The 26,991-nt window shown below is 44.2% G+C and overlaps 1 protein-coding gene and 1 long non-coding RNA gene across 2 annotated transcripts in view; one reads left to right on the top strand and one right to left on the bottom strand.

Moving 5' to 3' along the window:
* CFAP47 (cilia and flagella associated protein 47) overlaps positions 1 to 26,991 on the top strand; it is a 596,979-nt gene that overhangs the window by 443,244 nt on the left and 126,744 nt on the right. The window contains exons 57-59 of the mRNA XM_087871295.1: positions 17,024 to 17,183; positions 18,607 to 18,704; positions 25,326 to 25,493. Coding sequence (XP_087727421.1) covers positions 17,024 to 17,183; positions 18,607 to 18,704; positions 25,326 to 25,493 — 426 coding nt within the window. The remainder of the gene's footprint in view (positions 1 to 17,023; positions 17,184 to 18,606; positions 18,705 to 25,325; positions 25,494 to 26,991) is intronic.
* LOC132712469 (uncharacterized) lies at positions 1,268 to 25,464 on the bottom strand. The gene is made up of 3 exons (XR_009623118.2): positions 25,312 to 25,464; positions 24,179 to 24,234; positions 1,268 to 1,474 (listed from the first exon to the last, which is right to left on the bottom strand). It is a non-coding gene; the product is annotated as an uncharacterized LOC132712469 (long non-coding RNA).

The following is a 26,991-nucleotide window of genomic DNA, read 5'->3' on the forward strand; positions in this document are numbered from 1 at the left end:
CTGCTTCCCCTTCGTTCATGCCATCTGCTATGGCTGAAATCAATTTCCGATCCAATGGGTACTGTTTTCAATATTGGCTGATGTAAGCCCAGACTCAGTTGAGGAAATAAGCTAGCTTCCCTGGAGACATGTCAAAGGTTGCTGTGAACCATTGGAGTGGGGAGCTGCTGGCATGGTGGGTTGCTGAGCTGGTTGCTGAGCTTGCGCAGGCTGCTGGGCTGGCACTGCCTGCTGGGCTGGAATCTGTTATGGGGCTGCAGCTGGTTGTTGGAGTTGCACAGGTGGTTGGGCTGGCACCAGCTGGGGCCCCAGAACTGGTGGCTGGAGGTGTGCTGGTTGATAGATGGGTGCAGGCATCCATTGGTATTGTACCTTTGCAATTTTGTCCACTGGAGGTAGTCTGAATGTCAGTTGCTGGGGTAGAACACTTGGTCCCAGCATCTCCAGTTGCAGTCCTTGCAGCACCGTGCTGGGCTAGCTCAGGAAGCTCTGTTGCTGCACCATCTCAATCCCCATGGTGGCTGTCACTCTGGTAGCTCAGGACCGGTGTGGGAGGCTGTGGAGCAATCCACTGTGTGCTGAATAAAAGGAGATAGACGCCATGCTTGGTGGTGCTGCAGCTTCCTGGCTTGGGAAGGTGAACATAGGTTGAGCCAGAGTCCATTTGGGTTGCTCGGTTCCAATGGCTTGAGCAGGGCTGGTCATGCTGAGGTGGCCAAACTACTCCAGGAGACCGGCCAGCAACTGCCTGCATGATGGCAGTAGGAATCCCCATTCTCTGGAGTGTTTGTGGCACAGCTGGCTTGGCGTTCTCCATTCAAAGCTTGGGATCTGTCCCTCTTGGCTTTCATCTAGTTGTGGTTCTGACAGTGCTGCTCCGGTGTCTGCTTCTTGGAGTGGCATGGTTCCACAGCTTCGCCCCAAAGGGTTAGATCTGGTTGCACGGCTCGCTCGGGTGCCGGCTCTTTGGGCTAGGCACCCAGCTGGCATTCTCTTTCTGTGGCTTCTTCTGCTTCCACCACAGTTTGAGAAGGGGAGTATATGGTCTCGACAGGAGTTGTTGAGCCAGTCCCCATGGCTTTCTTGTCTTCCTCCATTTCCCCTGAGACTTCACGTCGCCCAGTTTTGGGTCAACATTTGGAGCTCAGGACTCTGGACAGCACTCCGGTATTCAGGGAGCTGGTTGGATTTTAAAGGAGATTCAGGTTAATGTCAGGGTTCCAAGTAAGACCCCCAATGAAAGAAAACTCCAAGCCTTGAGTTTCCTCAAAGTTCCATTTTATTAGAGATGTCATATTGGCACATCTGGAAAAACCTGAAACTGAAAGCTTCCAGGTTTTCCCCACCCAAAGGAAAGTCAAGTCCCTGCCCAACACCCACATATCCATCACATGGTCCAATCCAAGCACTGTTCCAACTGGAGATGACTCTCAGTTCCAGCCGTCCAGGTCCAGGGCAAGATGTCCTTGACTCTCTGAGAAAGGAATGTTATTATGACTATATATTACCCTGGCTCCATACAATTCCCCCTCCCTGGTTCCCACAGTAGTAAATGTGGCAGACCTGAAGGCCCAATGAAAAAGATGGCTTCCAGACCTGACAACCTTGTTATTTATTAAATTTTAATCAAACATATATTTAGTACACTTTTTAAAAAATTGAACTCATGTCCTTTTTCTGTTCCCCTACCATGGGTTTTATATAAAAGGATTTGAACCTGCCCATTCTGGCTCATCTAAATTTACTTATTCCTAAAACACACAATTTAATTGCTTTTTCCCTGTGTCAAGCCATGTTTTCCAATATTGTAGTTCCTTTAAAAACAACTTTTTCCATACTAATTGAATCAAGGACCAGCATTGTGTGCTTTTAGTCTAGTGAACTCATAAGCCATAATAGATTTATTCATGAAAATTCAACATTTATGTCCACATAATTAGAGGAGTGTTTTCTGATCTGTAGATCTCATCATCTAGCATTTAAACTTAAACAAATGTTTTAGCCTTTTCCTGTTGACAACAATACTCAAATGATGTACCAGTACCTTTTAATAAGTTTGTAGCATTATTTCTCCTAGAGAAGTATTGCTTTCACAAAAGTTCTTCCTCCCTTTATCCCTATTGTGGATCACTCTTAGCTTTCTTGTCTGCATCTAGCTTTAAGAGTGACCTAAAGAACAATATGAAGAAAATAACACAACATCTATCATCACCATCAATATCAACAGCATCCAGCTCCACAGGACAAAAGACAGTTGAAACTACAGTGCAGCAAGAGAAAGCCAATACGGAATTTAAAAATATGCTACAGACCATATATGAAGGCCTTAAGGAACAAATAAACAAAGTAGATGAGAAAATTGAAAAAATGGCTGGAGAATTAAAGGAAATTAAAGAAATGATAGGGAAAAATGAACAATGACTGAAGATAGTGGAAGAAAAAGCAGAAGCAACAGAGAAAAAAATGGAAGAGATGGATCATAGATTTACAACCACCGATAAGAATCAGGAAAGGACTATTATATCACTGGAAATCGATAAAGCTGATTATTATTTAAGATTTTAAAATATTGAAGAAGAAAAATGAGAAAATTTAGCAGAGAAAATTGTGGAGATATTAGTGGAAGCAATGGAAGAGAGCAAAGAAATTAAGCGGGATTGACGAGATATTTAGAGTGCATACAAGATATGTAATGAGAAATAATTTACCTAGAGAAATACATGTCAGATTTACCAAGAAAACATTGAGAACATATAACAACTGATGATAAATGTGACAATAAAGCACAAGGGTAGAGAGATAGTGGCATTGAAACAAATTCCAAGAAGAGTTAGAGACTTAAGAAAATATCAATTTCTTACGAAATGCCTGATTAAAAGAGGAGTGAATTTCAGATGGTTGGTGCCAGAAGGAATCTTGGTGAATTGGCAGGAACAAAGACATAGATTAGATACAATAGAGAAAGCATATTAGATACAATAGAGAAAGCATATTAGATACAATAGAGAAATCCTGTATATGAACAATATATAGGATTTCAAGAGGAAGAGAGATCGAGTGAAGAAATAGGGGTTGGACAATAGGAAGAAAAGGGGGAACAATTAAAAGAGACAACTAAAGAACAGGAAGAAAGAGCAATAAGAGAAGGAGCAAGAGCAAAAAAAGTTAAAGATCAAAGGGAGATAAGAGTGACTAGATCTACAAAACAAGTAAATAAGTAAGAAATGGAAGAATGAATATAAACAGATTAAATTCGGCAATAAAAAGAAGAATATTTAATAAATTAGAGAAGCTAAAATTAGAGATTATATGTTTGCAAGAAGTCCACATTAGAAAACAACACAAAAAACTTTTGGAGCAAGTAAAATTGGGGACATTATATACAACGCTTGCTTGCCAAAGTAAAAGAGGAGTAGCACTTTATATTAAAAAGACAATTCAAACAAATATTTGAGGATGAGGAAGGAAGAGTATTAATGGTAGAAATAATAATGAACTAAAAAAAAATATTATTAGTGGGGATATATGCTCCAAATGAAAATTAGGAAGAATTTTATGCGAAATTACACAGGAAAATATTAGAATATGAATATGAAGATATATGCATAACAGGAGATTTTATTTATTTATTTATTTATTTATTTATTTATTTATTTATTTATTTATTTATTTATTTATTTATTTATTTATTTATTTATTTAAAATTTATATACCGCCCTTCTCCCTGAGGACTCAGGGCGGTGTACAGCCAGAATTAAAAAACATAAAATACAAATATTAAAAACAATTAAAAAAATATATAAATTTGGCCCAAAATTAAAAATACAAACCAATTAAAACATTTAAAATTTCTTCTTAAACCAGCCCGGCTTGCTGGAAAAAGTGGGTTTTAAGGGCACGGCGGAAGGCACTAAGGTCTTGGATTCTCCGTATCTCTGGGGGCAACTGATTCCAGAGGATAGGTGCCCCCACAGAGAAGGCCCTCCCCCTGGGGGTCACCAGCCTACATTGATTGGCTGATGGCACCCTGAGGAGGCCCTCTCTGTGGGAGCGCACGGGACAATGGGAGGTCGTTGGTAGCAGCAGGCGGTCTCGAAGATAGCTAGGCCCAATGCCATGGAGCGCTTTAAAGGTGATAACCAGCACCTTGAAGCGCACCCGGAAGACCACTGGGAGCCAGTGCAGCTGGTGCAGGAGCGGTGTTACATGGGAGTGCCATGCTGCTCCCATCACTACCCGCGCTGCTGCATTCTGGACCAGTTGGAGCCTCCGGGTGCTCTTCAAGGGGAGCCCCATGTAGAGAGCGTTGCAGTAGTCAAGGCGAGAGGTGACGAGGGCATGAGTGACTGTGCACAGGGAATCCCGATCAAGAAAGGGCCGCAACTGGCGAATCAGGCGAACCTGACAAAAGGTCCCCCTGGTTACAGCTGTCAGATGTTCCTCCAAGGACAGCTGCATATCCAGGAGGACCCCCAGATTGCGAGCCCTTTCTGTGGGGGCCAAAGACTCGCCCCCAATAGTCAGTGATGGAGTCAACTGACTATATCGGGATGCCGGGAGCCACAGCCACTCAGTCTTGGAAGGGTTGAGCTTGAGCCTGTTCCTCCCCATCCAGATCCGCACAGCCTCCAGGCACTGGGACATCACTTCAAGGGCATCATTGGGGTGGCCTGGGGTGGAGATGTACAGCTGGGTGTCATCAGCGTACTGGTGGTATCTCACCCCGAAGCCACGGATGATCTCGCCCAGCGGCTTTACATAAATGTTGAATAGAAGGGGCGAGAGGACCGATCCCTGCGGCACTCCACAGATGAGAGGCCTCGAGGTCGACCTCTGCCCCCCTGCCAACATAAACTGCGACCGGTCGGAGAGAAAGGAGGAGAACCACCGCAATACGGTGCCTCCCACCCCCAACTCTTCCAGACGGTGCAGCATGATACCATGCTCGATGGTATCAAAAGCCGCTGAGAGATCTAACAGGACCAGAACAGAGGAGCAACCCCTGTCCCGAGCCCTCCAGAGATCATCAACCAATGCGACCAATGCCGTTTCCGTGCTGTGCCCAGACCTGAAACCCGACTGGAACGGATCTAGATAAGATGTTTCCTCCAGGAATTGTGGGAACTGTCGCGCGACCACACTCTCAACAACCTTCGCCATGAAGCGAAGGTTGGAGACAGGACGGTAGTTGGCCAATATTGCCAGATCCAGGGACGGCTTCTTGAGGAGAGGCCTCACCACCGCCTCTTTCAAGGCAGCGGGGAAATGGCCCTCACTCAGCGAAGCGTTGATAACACCCTGGAGCCAGCCTCGTGTAACCTCCCGGGAAGCCAGTACCAACCAGGAGGGACACGGGTCCAGTAAACATGTGGCCACACTAAGTCTCCCCAAAATCCTGTCCACATCATCGGGAGTCACAGCATCAAACTCCTCCCAGATAACATTCTCAAGACTATTCCTCATCACTCTGCCCTGATCTACCCAGTCAGAGTCCAAATCCCCCCGGATCTGAGCGATTTTGTCATACAGGTATTGTCCAAAATCCTCCGCCCTGCCTTCCAAGGGATCCTCCCTCACTCCCGGATGGAGCAGGGAGCGGGTCACCCTAAACAGGGCGGCCGGACGATTCCCTGATGACGCAATAGAGGCGGAAAAGTAATTAAACTTTGCCGTCTTTATCGCCACTAGGTAGGTCTTAATATGCGACCTTACCAGTGTTCGATCAGATTCAGCGAGACTGGCCCTCCAACCACTCTCCAGGCGTCTTTTCCGGCGCTTCATTTCCCTCAGCTCCTCGGTGAACCAAGGAGCTGCACGGGATCGGCACCGGGTCAGAGTCACATTTTAATGTGATTGATAATAATGAGTTGGATTACAAATCTACAAAAGTGAATAAAAAATTAAGAAAGACTCTCCCTAGAGCATTTTATACAATGACAGATGAATTAAGCTTCCAAGATGCATGGAAAAAAAGAAATTTGAAAGAAAAGCAGTATACGTTCTACTCAAACAGGCACATGTCATGGTCAAGAATAGATATGATGTAGATGTCAACAGAACTAATCTCTAAGATATATAAGATTGATATAGAAACAAGTACATGGGTAGACCACAATCCAATAAGAATGACATGGAATGGAAAGAGAAAAAGAGCGAGATGGACATTAAACCAAAACTTACTAAACAAAAAGGATTTTCTACAATATATGGAAAAAGAATTGACTTTTTTCTTTAAAGAAAATAGAAAAGAGGCTATATCACTGCAAAATATATCTCTGCGCATGCCCAAGATGGCAGCTCCTCGCTGAGTTCACGATCTTGTGGGGTGATGCTTTGGCCTTGGGAGGCCTCAGGGGGGCCAGAGTGAACATCTATGCCCCCTGCCCAGTTAAAAGGAGTTCCTACCAGTCATTTTGAGAGTTTTCTCGCTGTCTGGGACGTCTTGGCCGGGAAGAGGTCAGCACTTGTGGGGACGGCACAGGATGGCAGGATCGGCCTGAATGGCGGCGGTGACTGGCTCTACATCCATTGGCGGCTGCCAGAGCAACGACGGTGGTGATTCGGCGGTGGCGTCGCTGCGGCACCCTCGTCGGGATTCTCTTCGTGACTCTGGATGCCTCAGGAATTGTCTGTAGGGGCTAGGAGAGGACGAGGACAATGAGGATGAGGCTGGCGGTGGCGGCAGCAGCAGTGGTTGCAATGATGGCCACTGGGACGGAGGTTGGAGTCTGGGGCAGCAGCCTGAAGGCGTTGAGCGAGATGGCGGGGGATATTCTCAGCAGCTTGCTTTCCATCTGGAATTGCCTGGGCGACCGAAGGGTGTCTGACCCACCTTGGAGGGCCTGCCCCCAGGTGGACTCAGAGTCCTCCGTAGTGAGCTGGAGGAGGCAGAGTTTGGGGACATTGTTGACTGATAGAAGACCTGAGGGTGGGTTGGGGGGCTGGAAGATGACTGTGGGGTTTTTCACCCCTGGCGCCTTGCTGCCTGTGCCCCACCTTCCCCCCTCCCTCTTTTGGCCTAGTTCAGGCCTTATTATGGTCACTGCTACCCCTGCCTATTTCCCGGCCTGCTGAACGGTATCTCCCTTCTTTTGGGCTCATCGTGGCCTCTCCAGACACTGCCGCTGTGCGGTTCCCATAGACTGACCCCTGTTTCTGAGCCTGAAGTCTGGTTAATTCTATCTTTCTCCTTAATCCATATGGAGAGCTGCAACTTGGGATACAAGTTCTGAGGGAGTTGGTTTATGGCTGCCATTTCACTACTGGCTTCACCAACACTTTGGACTATTCTTGTCGGCCAGCCACCATGAGAGAGTGGTTTGGTCAACTATTCCCGGGTGTTGAAAGGCGTGTGTCTCCTCCCACTGCTATGAGAGGGCAGTGGAGTGCGGTTTACTTGTATCTAAGACTGGCATTTTTTCTCCTCTGGACTTTAAATCACCGAAGTGGTCCCCCTGGCCATAGACTATTTTTCATCCCCCAGTGACCAGATGTATTCGGCGACTGAGCTCCTTGTACTGTGAGACTCCCCTCTCTCGCAGGTCTGGCCTTTTACTCTATCAAGGGCCTATCTTGATAATGGGTTTTGGAACCCTGAGAGGTGGCATGCGGCAAAGAGGAGGTTGTGGGTTTTTTTTTGCTAAATCATTAGTTAAAATTTTAAGGGGTTCCGGGAGGGGGATGGTTGGTTATATGGATGGACCTGGGAGGGTCCGTATAGATACAGATCAGCATAGCCTGTCTGATGGTCGTGGTGTGAGGGACAGGGATGGGGGCTTGGATGGGGTACAGGGGGACAAGGGTCATTTTGCCACCATGGTGGTGGGGAGGGGCATAGGTAGTGGGTGTAGAGAGCCTTATGACATCAGAGGGATGCGCCCCCGCCATTTGCAGGCGGTGGTGCGCTCCGGCCCTCTTAGTTCTTCCTGCTCCCCTGGGGGGTTGGATGTGCGGAATCTGGGACTCCGGCTAGTGTATGTTAATGCCAGGTCCGTTGCAAATAAGGCCCCCCTCGTGCGAGATATCATTGACGAGGGGGGTGCGGACCTGGCATGTATTACGGAGACCTGGTTGGGACCGGAGGGAGGGGTTCCCCTCTCCAATTTATCCCCACCAAGTTTCTGTATGTTACACCAGCTGCGACTCCACAGAAGGGGTGGGGGACTGGCGGTTGTTATTAGGGAAAGTCTTAGTCCTAAGTAGATCACTGTCCCTCAGATTGGCGGGTGTGAATCTCTATTGTTGAAATGGAACCCTGGAGTACAGTCGGGTCTGTTGATTACATACCTGTCTCCAGCTGTGTATCTTCGGCCCTGCCCGCACTACTCGAAGTCATTGCCAAACTGACGGTTGAGCTCCCCAACCTTATAGTTCTGGGAGATTTTAATCTCCTTTCAGCCGGCGAGACATCTGAGCTGGTTCGGGAGTTCATGGCCTCCATAGCGACCATGGACCTGACTCAAGTTGTATAGGGCTCAACTCACAATGCTGGACACACACTTGACCTGCTTTTTATCTCTGGGCAGTGGATTAATGCTCGGGGTAGGGGGATATTATCAATTCAGCCCCTGTCATGGACCGACCATTCCCTTCTTACGCTAGACTTTCCATCCGCCAACACTCACCGCTGGGAGGCGGAACTGATGCGTTGGTTCCGCCCCAGGCGCCTGATGGACTCTGACAGGTTCCTGACGTAGCTTGGGACATTTCCCACATCCTTATCCCGCAATTCTCCAGAGGCCCTGGTTGATGCCTGGGAACAGGCTGTTACCAGGGCACTGGATCGAATTGCCCCATTGTGGCCTCTCCTCTGCAGGGATCCCGAGTAGTTCCATGGTTCTCCGAGGAGCTCAGGGAGATGAAGCGTCAGAAGAGAGGCCTAGAGAGCTGTTGGAGGTCTTCCTGTTCCGAATCTGATCGAACACAGTTAAGAACCTACATTAGGTCTTACCTTGTGGCAATGGAAGCAGCGAAATGTAATTATTTCGCTGCTCTCATTGCGTCAGCAGAGAATCACCCAGGAGCCTTGTTCCGAGTGACCCGCTCCCTCCTTAATCAGGGAGCGAGGGAGGACCCCTTGCAGGGCACTGCTGAGGATTTTGTTCAATTCCTGCAAGACAAAATCGCTCAGATCCAATCGGGTTTAGACTCTAACTGGGCAGGGTCTGACGAGGAGATGGGAGCAAGTCTTGGAGGTAACATCTGGGTTGACTTTGACCCTGTATCCTCGGATGAAGTGGACAGGATTGTGGGTAGATTGAGTGCCACGACGTGTTTGTTGGACCCATGTCCCTCCTGGCTTGTTGTGGCAACCAGGGAGGTGACCGGAGACTGGATCCAGGTGATTGTTAACGCTTTGTTGAGGGATGGAGTCTTCCCCACCATCCTTAAGGAGGCAGTGGTTCAACCCCTCCTCAAGAAGCCTGGCCTGGATTTGGCTTCTTTAAACAACTTTCATCCGATCTCCAACCTTCGCTTTATAGTGAAGGTTGTTGAGTCCGTTGTGGCATGTCAACTTCCACAATTTTTGGAGGAAACGGACTATCTAGACCCCTACCAATCGGGCTTCAGGCACGGACATAGCACGGAAACAGCATTGGTCGCCCTGGTGAATGAACTCTGGTGGGCCCAGGACAGGGGTTATTCCTCTGCTCTGGTCCTACTTGACCTCTCAGCGGCTTTTGATACCATCGACCATGGTATCTTACTGTGATGACTCGAGGGGTTAGGAGTAGGGGGCACTGTCTTACAGTGGTTCTCCTCCTACCTCTCGGGCCATACACAGTTTGTCTGGGCAGGGGGGAAGAGACCCTCCTCAAGGCCCCTTACTTGTGGGGTTCCTCAGGGTTCGGTTCTCTCCCCCTTGCTCTTTAACATCTATATGAAGCCGCTGGATGAAATCATTCAGAGTTTCGGGGTGAGTTACCATCAATATGCTGATGATACTCAACTTTACATCTCCACCCCGGACCAATCCAGGGATGCCCTTTCCGTGATGTCTAAGTGCCTGGAGGCAGTGGGGGTTTGGATGGGCAGGAACAGGCTCAGACTCAACCCCTCCAAGACGGAGTGGCTGTGGATGTCGGTATCCCAGGATCTAGTGGCCCCATCACTCTTGATGGGAGGGGAGTTGTTGACTCCCTCTGATAGGGTTTGCAACCTTGGTGTCCTCCTGGAATCACGGCTGTCCTTAGTGGATCATCTGATAGCCGTGTCCAGGGGGGCTTTTGCACAGGTTTGCCTGATGCGCCAGTTGCGATCCTTTCTAGATAGGGATGTCCTCCTTACAGTCACTCACGCTCTTGTTATCTCTCGTTTGGACTACTGCAACACTCTCTACACGGGGCTGCCCTTGGGGTGCACCCGGAGGCTCCAACTGGTCCAGAATGCGGCCGCGTGAGTTGTTATGGGAGCTTTCCGTTACTCCCGGGTAACACCTCTCCTGCACGAGCTGCACTGGTTGCCGGTGGTTCTTCGGGTCTGCTTCAAGGTGCTGGTACTTACCTATAAAGCCCTTCATGGCATGGGCCGGGGGTACTTGCAGGAGCACCTCCTACCAGCCTCCCACCGCCTGGTGTGCTCACATAGGACTGCCGTCCTCTGGGTGTCATCTGCCAGACAATGTCAGCTGACAGCTCCCAGGATGAGGGCATTCTCTGTGGCCGCACCGACCCTCTGGAATGAGTTACCCACTGGGCTCCGGACAGCCCCTGACCTCCATTCTTCCCGCAAAGACCTAAAAACATGGCTTTTTAAACAAATTTTCTGATCTGTTGGGAGTTTTTAATTAATTGTGGGATTTTAATTGTATTTTTTTAACTTTATTTATTGTTATTGTTTTTACTCTACGTGATGGTTGTGAACCGCCCCGAGTCCTTCGGGAGAAGGGGGGCATATAAATTTTAATAAATAAATAAATAAAATGTATGGGATACTAGTAAAGCATATATTAGAGGATTAACAGTGACATATTTAGGAAAATGGAATAAACAGAACAGACAAATACAAAAGAAGTTGGAGGAGTATAAGAAATTAGAGAAAGAATTACAGAACAATCCACAGAACAAAAAAAATCAAAAATTTGATGGATTTGCAAAAACATAAATTGAACTTAATGAAAAATGAAGAGTTGGCAAATAAAATAAAATTAACAAAGCAAAGTTTTTTTGAAAATGCGAATAAGCCAGGACAATGTTTGGCATATAACTGTGAAGGGAGATAATTATTATAAATTGAGAAATCAAATTGAAGTAGACTTGGAGAAATGGAAAAATTTGCAATTATCACTAATGGGAAGAATAGCGTTAATTAAAATGAACATACTACCAACAATTTTGTTTCTCTTTCAAACAATACCGATAAAGTTGGAGAAAAAATATTTTGAGAATTTGAACAAAATGATGTGGAAATATATATGGCAAGGGAAAAAAGCAAGAATTAAACTTAAACTGCTTCAAGATTCTAGAACTAGAGGCAGGTTTGGACTACCAAATTGGGAACTATACTATCAAGTGGTGACGTTAACCTGGTTTAATGAACGGATTTTATTGAGAATACGAGAATACTGACTCAATCAAGATATGATAAAGATTTGAAACAGTATGGTTTTAACCCGGGAAAATCAGAATTGGCAAGATATTGACTGGGACAGATGAAAAATGATTAAGAAATTGTATAATTATTTACTGAAATCATATTAGAAGATGAAGAAGTAAAAGAGACAATGATAGTATGGGTAAAAAAACTTTGGTTACATGATAGAATTATCGTGAGAAATGGCAACAACTATGGGAAAGGAATTATAAATTAACAATGGCAACTGAATGTAAAGAAAATTTATATAAAATGTTTTATAGATGGTATATGTCACCAGAAAAATTAGCAGAAATGTTTAAGGATAAATCAGCTAAATGTTGGAAATGTTTTCAATTGCCAGGATCATATTATCATATGTGGTGGACATGTACAGAAGCAAAAAATTATTGGGTTAGAATACAGGCATGGTTAGAGGAAATGTTGCATCAACGTATAGAGTTAAAACCAGAGGCATTTTTATTGGGTATATTACTGGAGAAATATAGCAAAGAAGATACTTATTTGATTATTCATATAATAACAGCGGCAAGAATTGTATTTGCACAAAAGTGGAAGGCAGAAAAAAATCCCATTAAAAGGAGAGGTAATAAAAAAGTTTTTAGAATGTGCAGAAATGAATAGATTAACATTGAGAATAAAAGATAAAGAGGAATCGGTGTATTTCAAGACATGGGGACGATTTTATGCATGGCTAGAAAAGAAATATGAATAAAAGGTTATAGATTAATAAATTAGATAGAGTAAAAGTAAATGAGTGAGAAGATACCTGTGTAAATGGAAAAGGGGGAAGGAGGGGGGAAAAGGAAAAAATGTTATTATATAATTGTACATTTATGATGATATGTGTAAAATCAGTAAAACAAAGAAACAGAAAAGAAAATGTATATAAATAGAAAATCGGGGTTGCTTGGATACCATTTTGGAAAATATTGAATTGAAAATGAATACAACAATGGAGAGAATGAAAAGAGGAGTAGAGGGCTAGATAGGAGGGGAGAAGAGAGGAAGGAGAGAGAGGAACAGAAGAAAGGGAAAAGAAAACGAAAGGGAGGGGAATAAGAGTAGGAGAGGTTAGAAAGGGAGGAAGAAGGGAGGTGTGGGGGAAAGGAAGGGAAGGGAGAGAAGGGGAAGGAGAGTAGGAAAGAAGAAAGTAGAAGAGGCTAGAAGAAGGGAGGGAAGGGAAAGAGAGGAGAAGGAGAAGAAGAATGGTTGTAAAATAAGGGAGATGGAATGGTAGAAGAGCAACCCTGAGCATATTCAAATTTTTAGGCTGTATTTACTTAAAAGAGAATATGTAACAATGGACTGTGGTCGACCTGGAACTTGACTTCGTCCTCTGTTGTGAGGGGACAGTGGACCGGTCCTGTTGAAAATGTTTTTGAGACTCCCATTCCATGTCTCTCCCCTGGACCTTCTATATGGACCCCTAGGATATGGTTGCTCCCATCCTCTGTGGTCAAGATGTATTCCGCAGCGGAGCTTCTTGGTCTGCGAGACTCCCCCCTCTCGCAGGCTTGGCCCTCCACTCTATCGAGGGCCTACCTCGATGACGGGCTTTGGAACCCCGAGAGGTGGCATGCCGCAAAGAGGGGGTTGTGGGGTTTTTTAAAATTGTCTTTTTGTAATCTTTTAAGGGGCTTAGGGCGGGGGGTGGGGAGGGAGGGGCATAGGTCAGGCCCGTTACAGGGGCATGGAACGGAAGGCGGGGAGCGGGGTGTGGAGGAGCTCAGTGTGGATAGGGTGGAGGGCAGTTCTATCAGGACCGTGGTTGGGAGGGGCAGATATGGCGGGAGTAGGGGGCCACATCAGGTGGTGGGGGCACGCACCCGCTATCTCCAAGCGGTGGCATGCCTCGGCCCCCATGACTCTTCTCGTCTCCCCGGCTGTCCAGAGTCTCAGAGCCCAGGCCTTAGACTGATGTTGTGCAACGCCAGGTCCGTGGTGAATAAGGCCCCCCTCATTTGTGAGCTAATACAGGAGGGGGGTGCGGACCTGGCAGGTATTACAGAGACCTGGTTGGGCCAAGAGGGGGGTCCCCCTCGTAGAGATGTGCCCACCAGGTTTCCGCGCATTCCATCAGCCAAGGGCCCAGGGCAGGGGTGGGGGGTGGCGGTCGTTATAAAGGAAGGTCTTGATCCGAGGGAGGCCACTGTACCTCAGATAGCCGGATGTGAGTCTCTCCTGGTGAAGTGGGGCCATGGGATGCAGGTGGGCCTGCTGATCGCGTACCTGGCTCCCTGCCACGTGACAGCGGCCCTGCCAGAGCTTCTCAACGTTATTGCCGGGGTGGCGGTTGATACCCCCAGACTTTTGGTCATGGGGGATTTCAACCTGCCATCTACCGGCGGGGCGTCTGGGATGGCTCGGGAGTTTATGGCTTCCATGACAGCCATGGACCTGACACAATTAATTCATGGCCCCACTCACGTGGGAGGACACACTCTGGACTTGGTTTTTATCTCTGGTCAGTGGCGGAGTGGTCTGGATATAGGGGATATAGTTATTGAACCCCTGTCATGGTCGGACCATTCTCTCCTGAGACTGGACCTTTTGACCGCTGCACTCCACTGCAGGGAGGCGGAACCGACCAGGTGGTTCCGCCCCAGGCGCCTGATGGATCCTGATAGGTTCCAGAGGGAGCTTGGGCCAGTTCCTGAAACTCTGGCACACGACTCGGCTGAAGATCTGGTGGCTGCCTGGGATAGGACAGCCGCCGGTGCTCTGGGCCGAGTCGTGCCTTTGCGGCCTCTGACCCGACGCCGAACCTGCCCGGCCCCTTGGTTTTCCGAGGAGCTGAGGGAGATGAAGCGCCGGAAAAGACGCCTAGAGAGTGGTTGGAGGGCGAGTCGCTCCGAATCCGACCGAACACTAGTTAGGTCTCATATTAAGACCTATCTAGTGGTGATAAAAGCGGCAAAGCGTAACCACTTTTCCGCTCTTATTGCATCGGCAGATAACCGCCCAGCCGCCTTGTTTAGGGTAACCCGCTCCCTCCTATATCAGGGAGCGCGGGAAGACCCCTTGCAAGGGCAGGCTGAGGATTTTGTACAGTATCTGCACGATAAAATCGCTCAGATTCGGGAAGGCTTGGACTCTGACTGGGTAGATCCCGGCGGGGTGACTGAGGCTGGTCTTGAGAATGTTACCTGGGATGAGTTCGACCCTGTGACTCCTGAGGATGTGGACAGGATCCTGGGGAGGTTAAACGCAACCACATGTTTATTGGACCCGTGCCCCTCCTGGCTGGTACTGGCCACCCGGGAGGTAACACGAGGCTGGCTCCAGAGGATCATAAATGCTTCTCTGAGAGAGGGTTTCTTGCCTCCCGCCTTGAAAGAGGCGGTGGTGAGGCCCCTCCTCAAGAAGCCTTCTCTGGACCCGGCCGTTTTGGCAAACTATCGTCCGGTCTCCAACCTTCGCTTTGTTGCGAAGGTTGTGGAGAGTGTGGTTGCGCGACAGCTCCCACAGTTCCTGGATGAAACCGTCTATCTAGATCCGTGCCAGTCCAGCTTCAGGCCTGGGTACAGCACGGAGACGGCATTGGTCGCATTGGTGGATGATCTCTGGAGGGCTCGGGACAGGGGTTGTTCCTCTGTTCTGGTCCTGTTAGACCTCTCAGCGGCTTTTGATACCATCGACCATGGTATCATGCTGCGCCGGCTGGAGGGACTGGGGGTGGGAGGCACCGTGTTGCGGTGGTTCTCCTATCTCTCTGACCGGTCGCAGTCTGTGTTGGCAGGGGGGCAGAGGTCGACCTCGAGGCGCCTTGCTTGCGGGGTGCCGCAAGGGTCGGTCCTCTCGCCGCTCCTGTTCAACATTTATGTGAAGCCGCTGGGTGAGATCATCCGTGGTTTTGGGGTGCGATGCCATCTGTACGCTGATGACACTCAGCTGTACATTTCCACCCCAGACCACCCCAATGATGCCCTCGAAGTGATGTCCCAGTGTCTGGAGGCCGTGCGGGTCTGGATGGGGAGGAACAGGCTTCGGCTCAACCCTTCCAGGACCGAGTGGCTGTGGATGCCGGCGTCCCGGTATAGCCAGCTGGTGCCATCGCTGGCTATTGGGGGCGAGTCACTGACCCCCACAGAGGGGGCTCGCAACTTGGGCGTCCTCCTGGACACACGGCTGTCTTTAGAAGAGCATATGACGGCCATGGCCAGGGGGGCTTTTTATCAGGTTCGCCTGATACGCCAGTTGCGCCCCTTTCTGGATCGGGACTCCTTGTGCACAGTCACTCATGCCTTGGTTATGTCACGCCTGGACTACTGTAACGCTCTCTACATGGGGCTCCCCCTGAGGAGCACCCGGAGGCTCCAGCTGGTGCAGAATGCGGCCGCGCGGGTGATTATGGGAGCGACGTGGCGCTCCCACGTAACACCTCTCCTGCGCGAGCTGCATTGGCTCCCGGTGGTCTTCCGGGTGCGCTTTAAGGTGTTGGTTCTCATCTTTAAAGCGCTCCATGGCTTAGGGCCAGGGTATTTGCGAGACCGCCTGCTGCTACCGATAACCTCCCACCGGCCAATACGCTCTCACAGAGAGGGCCTCCTCGGGGTGCCGTCGGTCAGGCAATGTCGGCTGGCGGCCCCCAGGAGGCGAGCCTTCTCTGTGGGGGCACCCGCCCTGTGGAATGAGCTGCCTCCTGGAATACGATTGATCCCGGACCTCCGGACCTTCCGTAAAGCCCTGAAGACGTTTTTATTTCATCAAGCTGGCCTAGCCTAAATGGTTTTTTAATTGGGATTTTAAATTTTATGGATTTGGGGTTTTAAATTTGGGTAGCCAATGATTTAATTCTTTTAATTATCTTAACTTTTGCATTTGTATGTTTTTTTAATTTTGGCTGTTCACCGCCCTGAGTCCCTTCTGGGAGAAGGGCGGTATACAAATTAAATAAATAAATAAATAAATAAATAAGAGACTGTACATTTAAGACATATTTATGAGAAATAAATTTTTTTTAAAAAAAATTTAAAAAGTGACCCTTGGGGTAGCTTATTTTTCTGCCTGAATTAGTCTCAAGGTCCTGGGGCCAGGGATCATGTCACTAGATCCTTTGGAAGGCTAAAGATTGTCCATTAGAAATAGAGATAGCAATATATTTCATATAAATTAATCTAAAAGAAAGAGAAATAATCTCAGGGTTGTATTAGATAAGGGTGAAATTAAAGAAGCAATGTTTAGATTAGGTAACCGCTATTCTCATAGCTCCACTATTTAGATATTAAACATTTGTGGTAAGCTTGTTACCTGTTTCTGAGAAATAACAGTTTTAATGTTATTTATATATGATAGTGGATTTTTTTTAATGGAAAAGGGGTTCTTTATAAACAATTGTGTTTCCTTTTATGCTGCATATTTTTAAAATATATAATTAAGAGTAAATAATAAACCAATTATTTATACTATTTAATTTTCTGCTTTTTAGGAATAATATTACCTCAAAAAAGCAAGCTTGATATTCCTATATTATTTGCACCTCTTTCTATGAAACTCTATGAAACTTTTCTTGTTATTGACGTTAAGAAGATACATGAAGAAAATTGGATTTATGATGACACATTTGAATTAAGGGAAGCAATAAACAGGTAAGTATTTTAATCATTAGATATCCTTAACTAATGTTGTTTTAACTTTGAAATCATTATGTGAATTTAGTTGATACATTTAATAATTTATATAATTACATAATAATTACATAATTAATATAGAATATTTCACACTTATTAAATTTGAACAAGTATAGGACATCTTAAGAATTTCATAGTATAAAACTTTAAATAATTCTGTACTGCCTAAAATTATTAGACTGTATAAGTAGAATAGAATAGAATAACAGAGTTGGAAGGGACCTTGGAGGTCTTCTAGTCCAACCTCCTGCCCAAGCAGGAAACCCTACACCACTTCAGACAAATGGTTATCCAACATCTTAAAAATTTCCAGTGTTGGAACATTCACAAGTTCTGCAGGCAAGTTGTTCCACTTATTAATCGTTCTAACTGTCAGGAAATTTCTCCTTAGTTCTAAGTTGCTTCTCTCCTTGATTAGTTTCCACCCATTGCTTCTTGTTCTACCCTCAAGTGCTTTGGAGAATAGTTTGACTCCCTCTTCTTTGTGGCAACCCCTGAGATATTGGAACACTGCTATCTTGTCTCCTCTAGTCCTTCTTTTCATTAAACTAGACATACTCAGTTCCTGCAACCGTTCTTCATACGTTTTAGCCTCCAGTCCCCTAATCATCTTTGTTGCTCTTCTCTGCACTCTTTCTAGGGTCTCAACATATTTTTTACATCGTGGCGACCAAAATTGAATTCAATATTCCAAGTGTGGCCTTACCAGGGCATTATAAAGTGGTATTAACACTTCACGTGATCTTGATTCTATCCTTCTGTTTATGCAGCCCAGAACTGTGTTGGCTTTTTTGGCAGCTGCTGCACACTGCTGGCTCATATCTAAATGGTTGTCCTGTATGACAAAGCCATCTTTGGTTATATTATCAGACACTCTTTCATAAGATTTGTCAGCTATCCAAGAGGGTATGGATATTTTTCAGCCACTAAACTGAATGGAATGATGGTTATATAAGATGAGCCAAATTGCCATCTTTGCTGATTTAAGCAAATTAAAGCATGCCTGATCTGGTTAATTGAGAGAGTCAATAACTCTGTTATAAATAATGTAACATCAGTAGCTGTGAAAGAAGCTATAATGAGGTATGTCAACGCATGTGTTGTTATTTCTTTTCTATTTTGATGTTACATCAGTTTTTTGTACTAAAGCCACTTAAATTGCTTGGTGGGTGGCATATATTATGAAATGGGATCAGTCCTAGTACATGGCATAATTTTGTAAAAAGTAGATTTTTAAATTAGATTTTGTATCAGATATATTATTGATACAAGAAATTTCAAACAAGTTTTAAATGGATAGATAAGGCCACTAAGTATATGATTGTACTAGGTTTTCTTAAAAAATGATAATATTAACATTTAAGTTGCTTATATTTCTCAGCCAAACTGTAATAATAAAGGATGAAGAACTTAAAGGACTCCGTTGGATCTACCCAATTTATGGAATTCCTGAAGCTCCACCCGATGAATCAGCTCCAGGTGTCAATGAACAATTAAAATTGGGTAGAGAAAAAGAACATTCCCCAGCTATGATCCAAGCTAAAATGAATGGAATAGTAGATAAAGAGAATTTAGCACGAACATTCAAATGACAAATTAAATTACAATTGCTATTATAATCAATTAGTTCCTTCTTGTGCTATAGTAAAGAAATGTGTATTAGTGTACAACATGCATATTCCATTTGATATGTAATAGGGCTTGAAAAACCGCTATTGTCCTGGAAAACTGCAGAAAGGAGAATAGTAGAACACACTTTCCCCTCTGTTTGGCATTTACTGCTTCAAAAAAAGAAAAATTAGCAAGTTAGAGAAGAGAAACTTCTCTTTCTCCCATTTACAGTAGGTGAAATAACAGTATGCAAAAATAGAGACTGATGGAAGCTGGCAAGTAGATACAGGAGGTTATTTATTCTCTATTTTGAATTTAAATACCATTTGAAGAATAATTTAGGCATAATATGAGAATTTGAGAATTTATAGTTTGCCAAGCCATAATTATGCATTAAGAATCTCCCATGCATAACAGTCATTGGAGATTTTAATTTACTAACTTTAATGTAATAAGAGACTTGAAGCATAGCCAACACTATCTTGGATCATTGCTGCCATCTCATTAAATCAATCAAATCAATTCTATCTTAATATGAAAAAGCTGAACCAAGAATACTGAAGGTATCGTTTGATATGCTGTATAGCAGTCATTATTGCTTATTAAGACTATTGGTATTACATATTTTAACTTTAAGATTTAAATTGGGGGGGAGGCTCATTTTATAAAAAACCAATTTGTATGACATTTTTGTGATTGACTTTAAGTTAATTATGCAGCTAAAACTTTTTTGCATTGAATACAGCTGTTAAAGACATTTAAGGCAAAAGGGAAGAATTCAAAATTCTGGCAGACTGTGATAATTAGATCAGGCAAGGGCAGAAGCAAAGGAAGTAATCTCACATTAAAGTTCTTTTGATAGGTCCCATGTAGGATTTTTATCAGAATGTCTGCAATATGATACTTTTTTGCAACAGAACCAAATATGATATGCATGCTAACTTCATAGTAAGGCTAAAAGTTATCTTTGATATCTCTGCCAAATGGGTAATAGCCAATAAGAAGATGTGACATTTACAAGTTGAATATGCAGTATATGACTAATTTTCAGTTGTTGGATCAGGATGTAGATATTCATAGTTGATCAATTTAAAGAGGATCTATATGATGAACTATAGGATAAGCTCATTTAACTAATGAATTCAGTGGAAACATTAATGCTCCATGTTTGAATATAAAACCTTAAAGAACTAGCTCTTCAGGAAATGAGAGTCCCAATCTCAGAAGGCTCAGAAGTAAAAGCCACTCCAAAATTAATTAGAAGTAACCACTGGAATATGGAAATGAACAGGCTGATTTTCTATCATGCAAACCTAAACCCTTTATTCCTTATGGCCCCTGTTTGGTGACCTAAACATTTTACTGTCCCAGGTTCAGTTTGTGAAACCACTGGAGCACAAGAAAAACTTTTCTGAGCAATTGTGCACATAGAAACTGAGCTGATATATTAAATAGAAGACATTTGACATATCAGGAAAATAATATTTTTGACCTTTCCTCCACTTCCGAGATGGTCCATCTGGTTATTCACTGTGTTTTTTGACATTGAGGCATCCCTAATCATCTGAACTTTAATAGAGATTGTCAATTCATGGCCCATTTCTAAATTTTTAAAAAAGACTCTTAAATGTTAAATATCATTCTTCCACACCATCAATTGCAATCTGATAGTAAAACTTAGATGAATGCCACATTGAAACAATGCTCTCATTCAGAGGTGAAATGCTCCTGGTTCGGACTGGATCACTTGATCCGGTAGCGATGGCGGCAGGTGGTTTGGAGAACCGGTAGCAAAAGTCCCTGCCCCCCCCCCATGCCCAGCTGAGCCACGCGATCATCAGAGGCTTTTTTTTTTTACTTTTAAAAGCATTTTTTCTACAACCTCTCTGGCCGAAAAAATGCTTTTAAAAGTAAAAAAAAAAGCCTCTGATGATTGCGCAGCTCAGTTGGGATCGTCAGAGGCTTTTAAAAGCATTTTTTTCTACAACCTCTTCAGATGAAGAAGTTGTAGAAAAAATGCTTTTAAAAGTAAAAAAAAAAGTTGGCCACTCCCACCCAGTCACATTACCCACCACCACCAAGCCATGCCCACAGAACCAATAGTAACAAATTTTACATTTCACCACTGCTCTCATTGCTGGTTTAACCATAGATAGTTCTTTCATTCACTGACTGTTCAAAGTTATCACAGCACTAAACCAATGGTACTTCAGACCTTGGAATTCTGGTCATTGCAGCATCCCCATAGTCACTCAGTATACAGCTCATGATTATGACATTGCAGTGAGCTGTAGCCACATAATAGCAATTTCCAATATTCCCTGCTGATTTCCCACAAGCAGTCAATGGGGAAGCCAGCAGGAAATCAGAAGTCATGATCATGTGATTTTCTTCCTTAAAAACCCAGATGGTCCTTGCTTAATAATGGCAACTGGAATTGCCATCTCTAATCTAAGCAACCTGCTCATGCTATGTTGTGCTTTACAATCACATCACTTAGTAATGGAATTTCTGGTCCCAATTGTTGTTGTAATAGGACGACTATCTGTACCTGCTTTCTCTAGGAACTCCAAGCAAGGGAACAAATGCCCAGAGAACAACTGGATCTTGCCAAATCTTCCCACAAACATATTCCTGGTTCACATTGCTAGGAAGTTCCCTTCCCCATTCCTCTGGAAAACTATCTGGCATTCTATTGTAGTTCTTCCTCACTACAACCTTCTCTAGAAAGCTGGACGTCAAGTTTATTAAATCATTCCTTGTAATCACACATGGAGGTCACTTTATGGCCTGCATTATGTAGATAGTCATGGCAGAGGGATAAAAGAGTTGTTGCCCTGTCGTGGCCCTTGCACTTGCCTTTGTGCGAAACAGCATTCTGCCTTCATCGCAGTACATTTACTATTGCTACACCCATGGCCTACCTGCTGCTCTTGCAGTGCCTTGTGCAGCACAGTGAAATTTAGCATGCTTCACAATGGAGGAGATGGGATCTCCTCCTCCTGGAGCCCATTATGACGTGGAGCCACAATGCGACCTTGCGTTGGCGTCAGCTTGCTCTCACCTCCCGGATGTCAGTTGCTTTTCCTGCAGAGCTGCTGCTGTTGTGATGCCCCGCCACCCCACTGGCCAGCTGGTCTTCGGCTCTCAGGTGACCAGCTGTTCATTGGCACACTGCTCCTGGGTTCATTGGCCTCCAGACATCAGATTCCCACCACCCAGCACCAGTTCAGGGGAGAGGGAGGGAGGGAGGAAGGAGAAGAGAGGGGGGAGAGAGGGAGGGAATAAGAGAGAGAGACAAGAGGCACAGAGACGAAGATAGACATAGAGTGAGGGAGGGACAGAGAGAGGGGGGGGGGAGGGAGAGATGTATATTTTAAGGGTGAAATGTGTCCCTGAAAGTCCTGAAAATAGTTCTGTTATTTTGCTCATCAACTCATTGAGAGAGGGGAGAGAGAGGGAGAGAAAGAGAGGGGGGGAGAGAGAGATAGACAGAGAGAGAGAGAGGGAGGGAGGGAAAAAGAGAGAGAGAGACAAGGGACACAGACAGAGAGAGAGAGATAAAAGAGAGACAGAGAGAGGGAGGAGAGAAAGAGAGAAGGAGGCAAGAGACAGAGAGACAATGAGAGAGAGAGTGTGTGCCAGAAGTGGCACTCAGAGCCATCTCTCTGCGCATGCCAGCCATTGCCCATTGTTCTTCCAGGTTCCGGTGTGCACATGTGCGCCAGCCAGCTGGTCTTTGTGCGTGGGAGGGTGCCAGAAACTGGAAGACCAGGTGACTGGCTCATCTTCCCAGTGCACGCATGTGTGCTGGGGAACTGCTCTTTGGGTTTCCGGTGCTCCTGGTGCCAAAAAGGTTCACCAACACTGATATAGGCCAAGATACCTGTCTCTCACCCTCTTATACAGGCAAAATATACAAATGTCTCTCACCGTCTTATACAGATAAAATAGGATGAGAGCCAGGTTTTCTACCTCTGCCACTCCGCAAATGCAGAGACGTCCATTATAGGGTATAGAATGGAATCTCCCATATCTGACCATCGTGTCAAGCTGTTGAAATCTTGCTCATGTAAATATCTCCCTAAGATATTTTGGCAGTTGTAACTTTAAATAGCTGTCTATTTGAAAAGTAAATTTGTATTTGCTCAGCTATATCATTTTGCACTTCTATATCCTTGATTCTTTGGGCAGCTCCTTTTTAGATTGTTCCCCTGTGACACAAGAAACAGGAAGGCAAAATTTACAAAATTTATCAGTTTAGTGATCCAAGAGGTTTTTGATTGTGATTTTATCTACTATTATGTCTTCTCCATTTTGGAGCCCCCAATCCACGTGAACTACAGTATCTGTGAATTAAGAGTATGTTTTGAAGCATGGGCTTTGCTATTTGCTTCCTTATCTAATTTAGAGATGTAGTTTCCCATTAGAGACTTTAATTCTTCAATCTGTTGGTTTGCTTCCAAGAGCTGTCAAATATAGCAATAACTGTGCTGTCAGGAGGCAATTCTTGGCAACCAAATCCAAGTCTCCTTTAAAATTGCTCTTAATATTATTCTTATTCTCCTCTCTGTCTCCTAATGGAGCCTCATTTTCCAGGAAAGACAATCCTCCTCCTCCCACTCCAGCAAAGAACAGGGCTTATTTACTGAGGTTATGAGGAGGGAAGAACAAAAAAAAGACGATTTACTTGCAGAGTCCATTATTTGAAATAAGTCCTTTATCTTTGGTTGTCTGGTTGTCGTTACCACCATGTTGTACTTGGGGTTTCCTCCCAAATGTATTTCCAATTTATGTCTCCTTTTAAGTTTTCTTTTCAACACCTTTTTTGCTTTTGCTGCTGGCCTTTGTTTCTGCATCCTTGGGTGGTTTAATTTTTTTAAAAACATACTCCCACAGCATTGGCAAATGCTGATAAATTCCAGAACTCGTAATCTAAAACCTAAATGCTATGTAATCCTAAATCTAAAACCTAAAATTACTACTCCTAATAAAATAAAACTAACTTAACTAATTTATAGATAATATTAAATAAAAAATAAAGTATTTTACATCCAAATAAGAGTAGCTATAATAGGCGGATAAGGAGATCACTAAAAAGGCTGTCACACTGCAGCCATCTTGCCTCCCCGCTGCATTATGTAAATCAGGGGCATCAAACTGACGGCCCACGGGCCGGATGTGTCATGCACAGGGCACACCCACTCCAGCATTGCCAGTGGGGAAAACATCACAAAATCTCACATTGATGGCAAAAGGACATGGCAAGTTTGACACCCGTGATGTAGTTGAAAATGGAAATAGTGGGAAGATGTGAGTGCTAGATTTATTTCTTCACTTACTTGTGACCAATCAATCACTTTATGTCGCCCATCTCAGATGCATGACTGTCAGCAGACTAAATGAATAAAAACAAGATAAAAGCATCATAACAAAAACTAAATAACATATACAGTGGCCAAAATAAAACCAACCAAGACAATCAGTGTAACTATGACACAGGCTCAATCATATATCCAGGACCTTAAATTTGGGAATAATACAAGTTCTTTGTGTCCTTAAGGAAAGCCATTCGAGTCAGGGTAAGCCTGATTTCTGGGGGAGTAATATTCCAGGGGACAAGATCAGAAGTTTAGGGCCTGACCAGACTAGTCTACTACAGTAACAATATAGAGGCATTAATTACTATTTTTAGTACTATTTTATTCTTCAAAGCAATATCTCTGCCCATCTAGGGTCTGGATAGTGTTATTTGGTTTTCTTGTTCTTCATTTTTTTCTTGTTCCCTCTATTGTTTTGGCATAAAATGTGTTAAGTTGTATCCTTTTAAATGCATCTGTTTCATTGTATCTTAAGGACTGGGATTTGCATAAGGAGCTATTTTAAGTATGTGCAAAGCTAAAGCCTTTTTAACTTCTATATTTACTCTTACCTGGATTATTATAGTGTTTGAAAGGCTATATGCAGTTGATTACATTGGGATCAGGCCTTTCTTCTGTATCTTCTTTTTTAATTAAATAGGTGTTTCACAGCTTATTGGAGTTCTGAATCCTTACTGGTTAATAGGAGATTCAGATACCCCCTGAACTATATCTGAGAGTCACAGATTCTGCTTGGAATAAAATCTGCACTAAATAGCCCAATGTGGATGGATAAAAATGTATCTTGTATAGACAATATCTCTACATACTAATAGACAGGAACTGAAAAGCAGTTTGTAGCTCCAGACTAAGATGAAAGAAGACCAATTTTTTTTTTACATGAATGAATAAAAAGTTCTTTTGGTATATATTTCAGAGATGTGTCAATGTTGTTATAAATATTGTTATAATACTGTGATGCTCAAGTATGAGAAACATATCCTTCAAATTAAGATGCTGACTGCTTTTGTAACAAGTGTCTTCTACATATTACAATGGTTCTTCATGTATAATATGATCTCAGATAAAGTTATGAAAACTAAAAAATATCTCACATGTTTTTTCCTAGCTGTTGTATGCTGTCGTGCCTGCAGTAGACTGGAGGAAAAGATAGAAGTGCTATTAACTGGTATGGTTCCTCGGACAACTGCTTCACAAATACTCCAAGATACTACAATGTTAACTCTTTCTCAGAACAAGTCATCTCCAATTCATGATGAAGTTCAAGTTACTGATGGTAAGGAAAATTACAAAAAAAATTACAGTACAGATAATGCTATAGCTGTCTTAAAACTATCATTAATTCCTTTTTTCTAATATTATTAATCTGAGCTTCTTGATTCTTGTTACTTGGATTAACTCTGTTTTTATTGTAAATAGCGAAATCTGATATTAATTCCAATAGTCTTTACTCCGTGTACAATACAAACCTTGCTTTGAATATTATTAATCTGAGCTTCTTGATTCTTGTTACTTGGATTAACTCTGTTTTTATTGTAAATAGCGAAATCTGATATTAATTCCAATAGTCTTTACTCCGTGTACAATACAACCTTGCTTTGAATGCTTAGACTTGGATTCTGGCAACTGGTTCTCTTGCTTTGTTGTTGACTACAGTTGTTACAGGTCACCAATACCTTACTCTAAGCTAAACTTCTAGTTGCCATTGGCTACCATACATGATTTTAAGAATCATTGGGCTTTATAGGGATTAGGTCAGCAACTTTAGCTTCTATATCATTTATACGTCTATGAAGTTAGCAGTTGCCCCAAAATCTACAAGAACAGAAAGTTCCACCATCCAAATTAACAATAACAAGAGTAAAAATAAGTATCCTTGCCTTTTGTTAGTTGAGGGAAATTCTGTCCCAGTTGCTGCATTAGTTATATCATGGCAATCTGTAAATTGGTCATCTGTACATTTAATTGTTTTTTTTTATTTATTTTGTTTTTTATTATACATTTTCTTTTGTTATACATCACTTTTCCGCAACGACAGTGTACTGTCCATATCAAATCTCTTTTGAGGAGTCCAGTTGGTGACTCGTGGCGGCATGGCGTGGTAAGAGCGATCGCTCCTTCCCACTGCCACTTAACGCTATGTTTTGGGGACCCTTCGAGGTGTGGAAACCTGGAGGGCTTCGCGGACAATAGTGGGGCTTCGGTGAGTCGAGTGGTGGAGCACAAACCCACCCGGCGGGACCGATATCCACTGTCAAACCAACGGGGCGCGTCTGCCTGTTAATGGCAGACCCGAAGCCACGATAGCTAACAAGACGGGAAGCAAGAATTCCGGGAAAGAGAGGTGGAGTGCACTCATAACCACTTCTTCTAGAGCACACCTGAGATTGGCAAGAGCTTCGCTGGCTGGGTCGGATCGAAAGGTCTCATAGGAGGAGAAAGCGGTGACTGAAAGAAAGAGGAGGATTTGACAGCTGAAAGGATCGCAGACAGGCCGGCAAGAAACAAGAAGGAGAGATTGGCAAGCGGAACAGCGGCGCTACCTGATTTGGATGTAACTTGCTGTATGGATCGATCAAGAGAGCTCTGAAGACGTAGGAAAGAGATTTTGCTGATTGGAAAGGAGAATGTCCGGAAATTAGGACCGGAAGTGCAACCATACTTGATACCAATGAGAAGAATAATGAAGAGCTAGAGAGGAAAGAAGGAGCACCAGGAAGAGACAAACGGAATAATTAAACTCATTTTCATAAGACTCTGAAGAAGCGAGAAAT

Source organism: Pantherophis guttatus, chromosome 5, assembly GCF_059756535.1.
Source record: "Pantherophis guttatus breed Tessera chromosome 5, ASM5975653v1, whole genome shotgun sequence".
NCBI lineage: Eukaryota > Metazoa > Chordata > Lepidosauria > Squamata > Colubridae > Pantherophis > Pantherophis guttatus.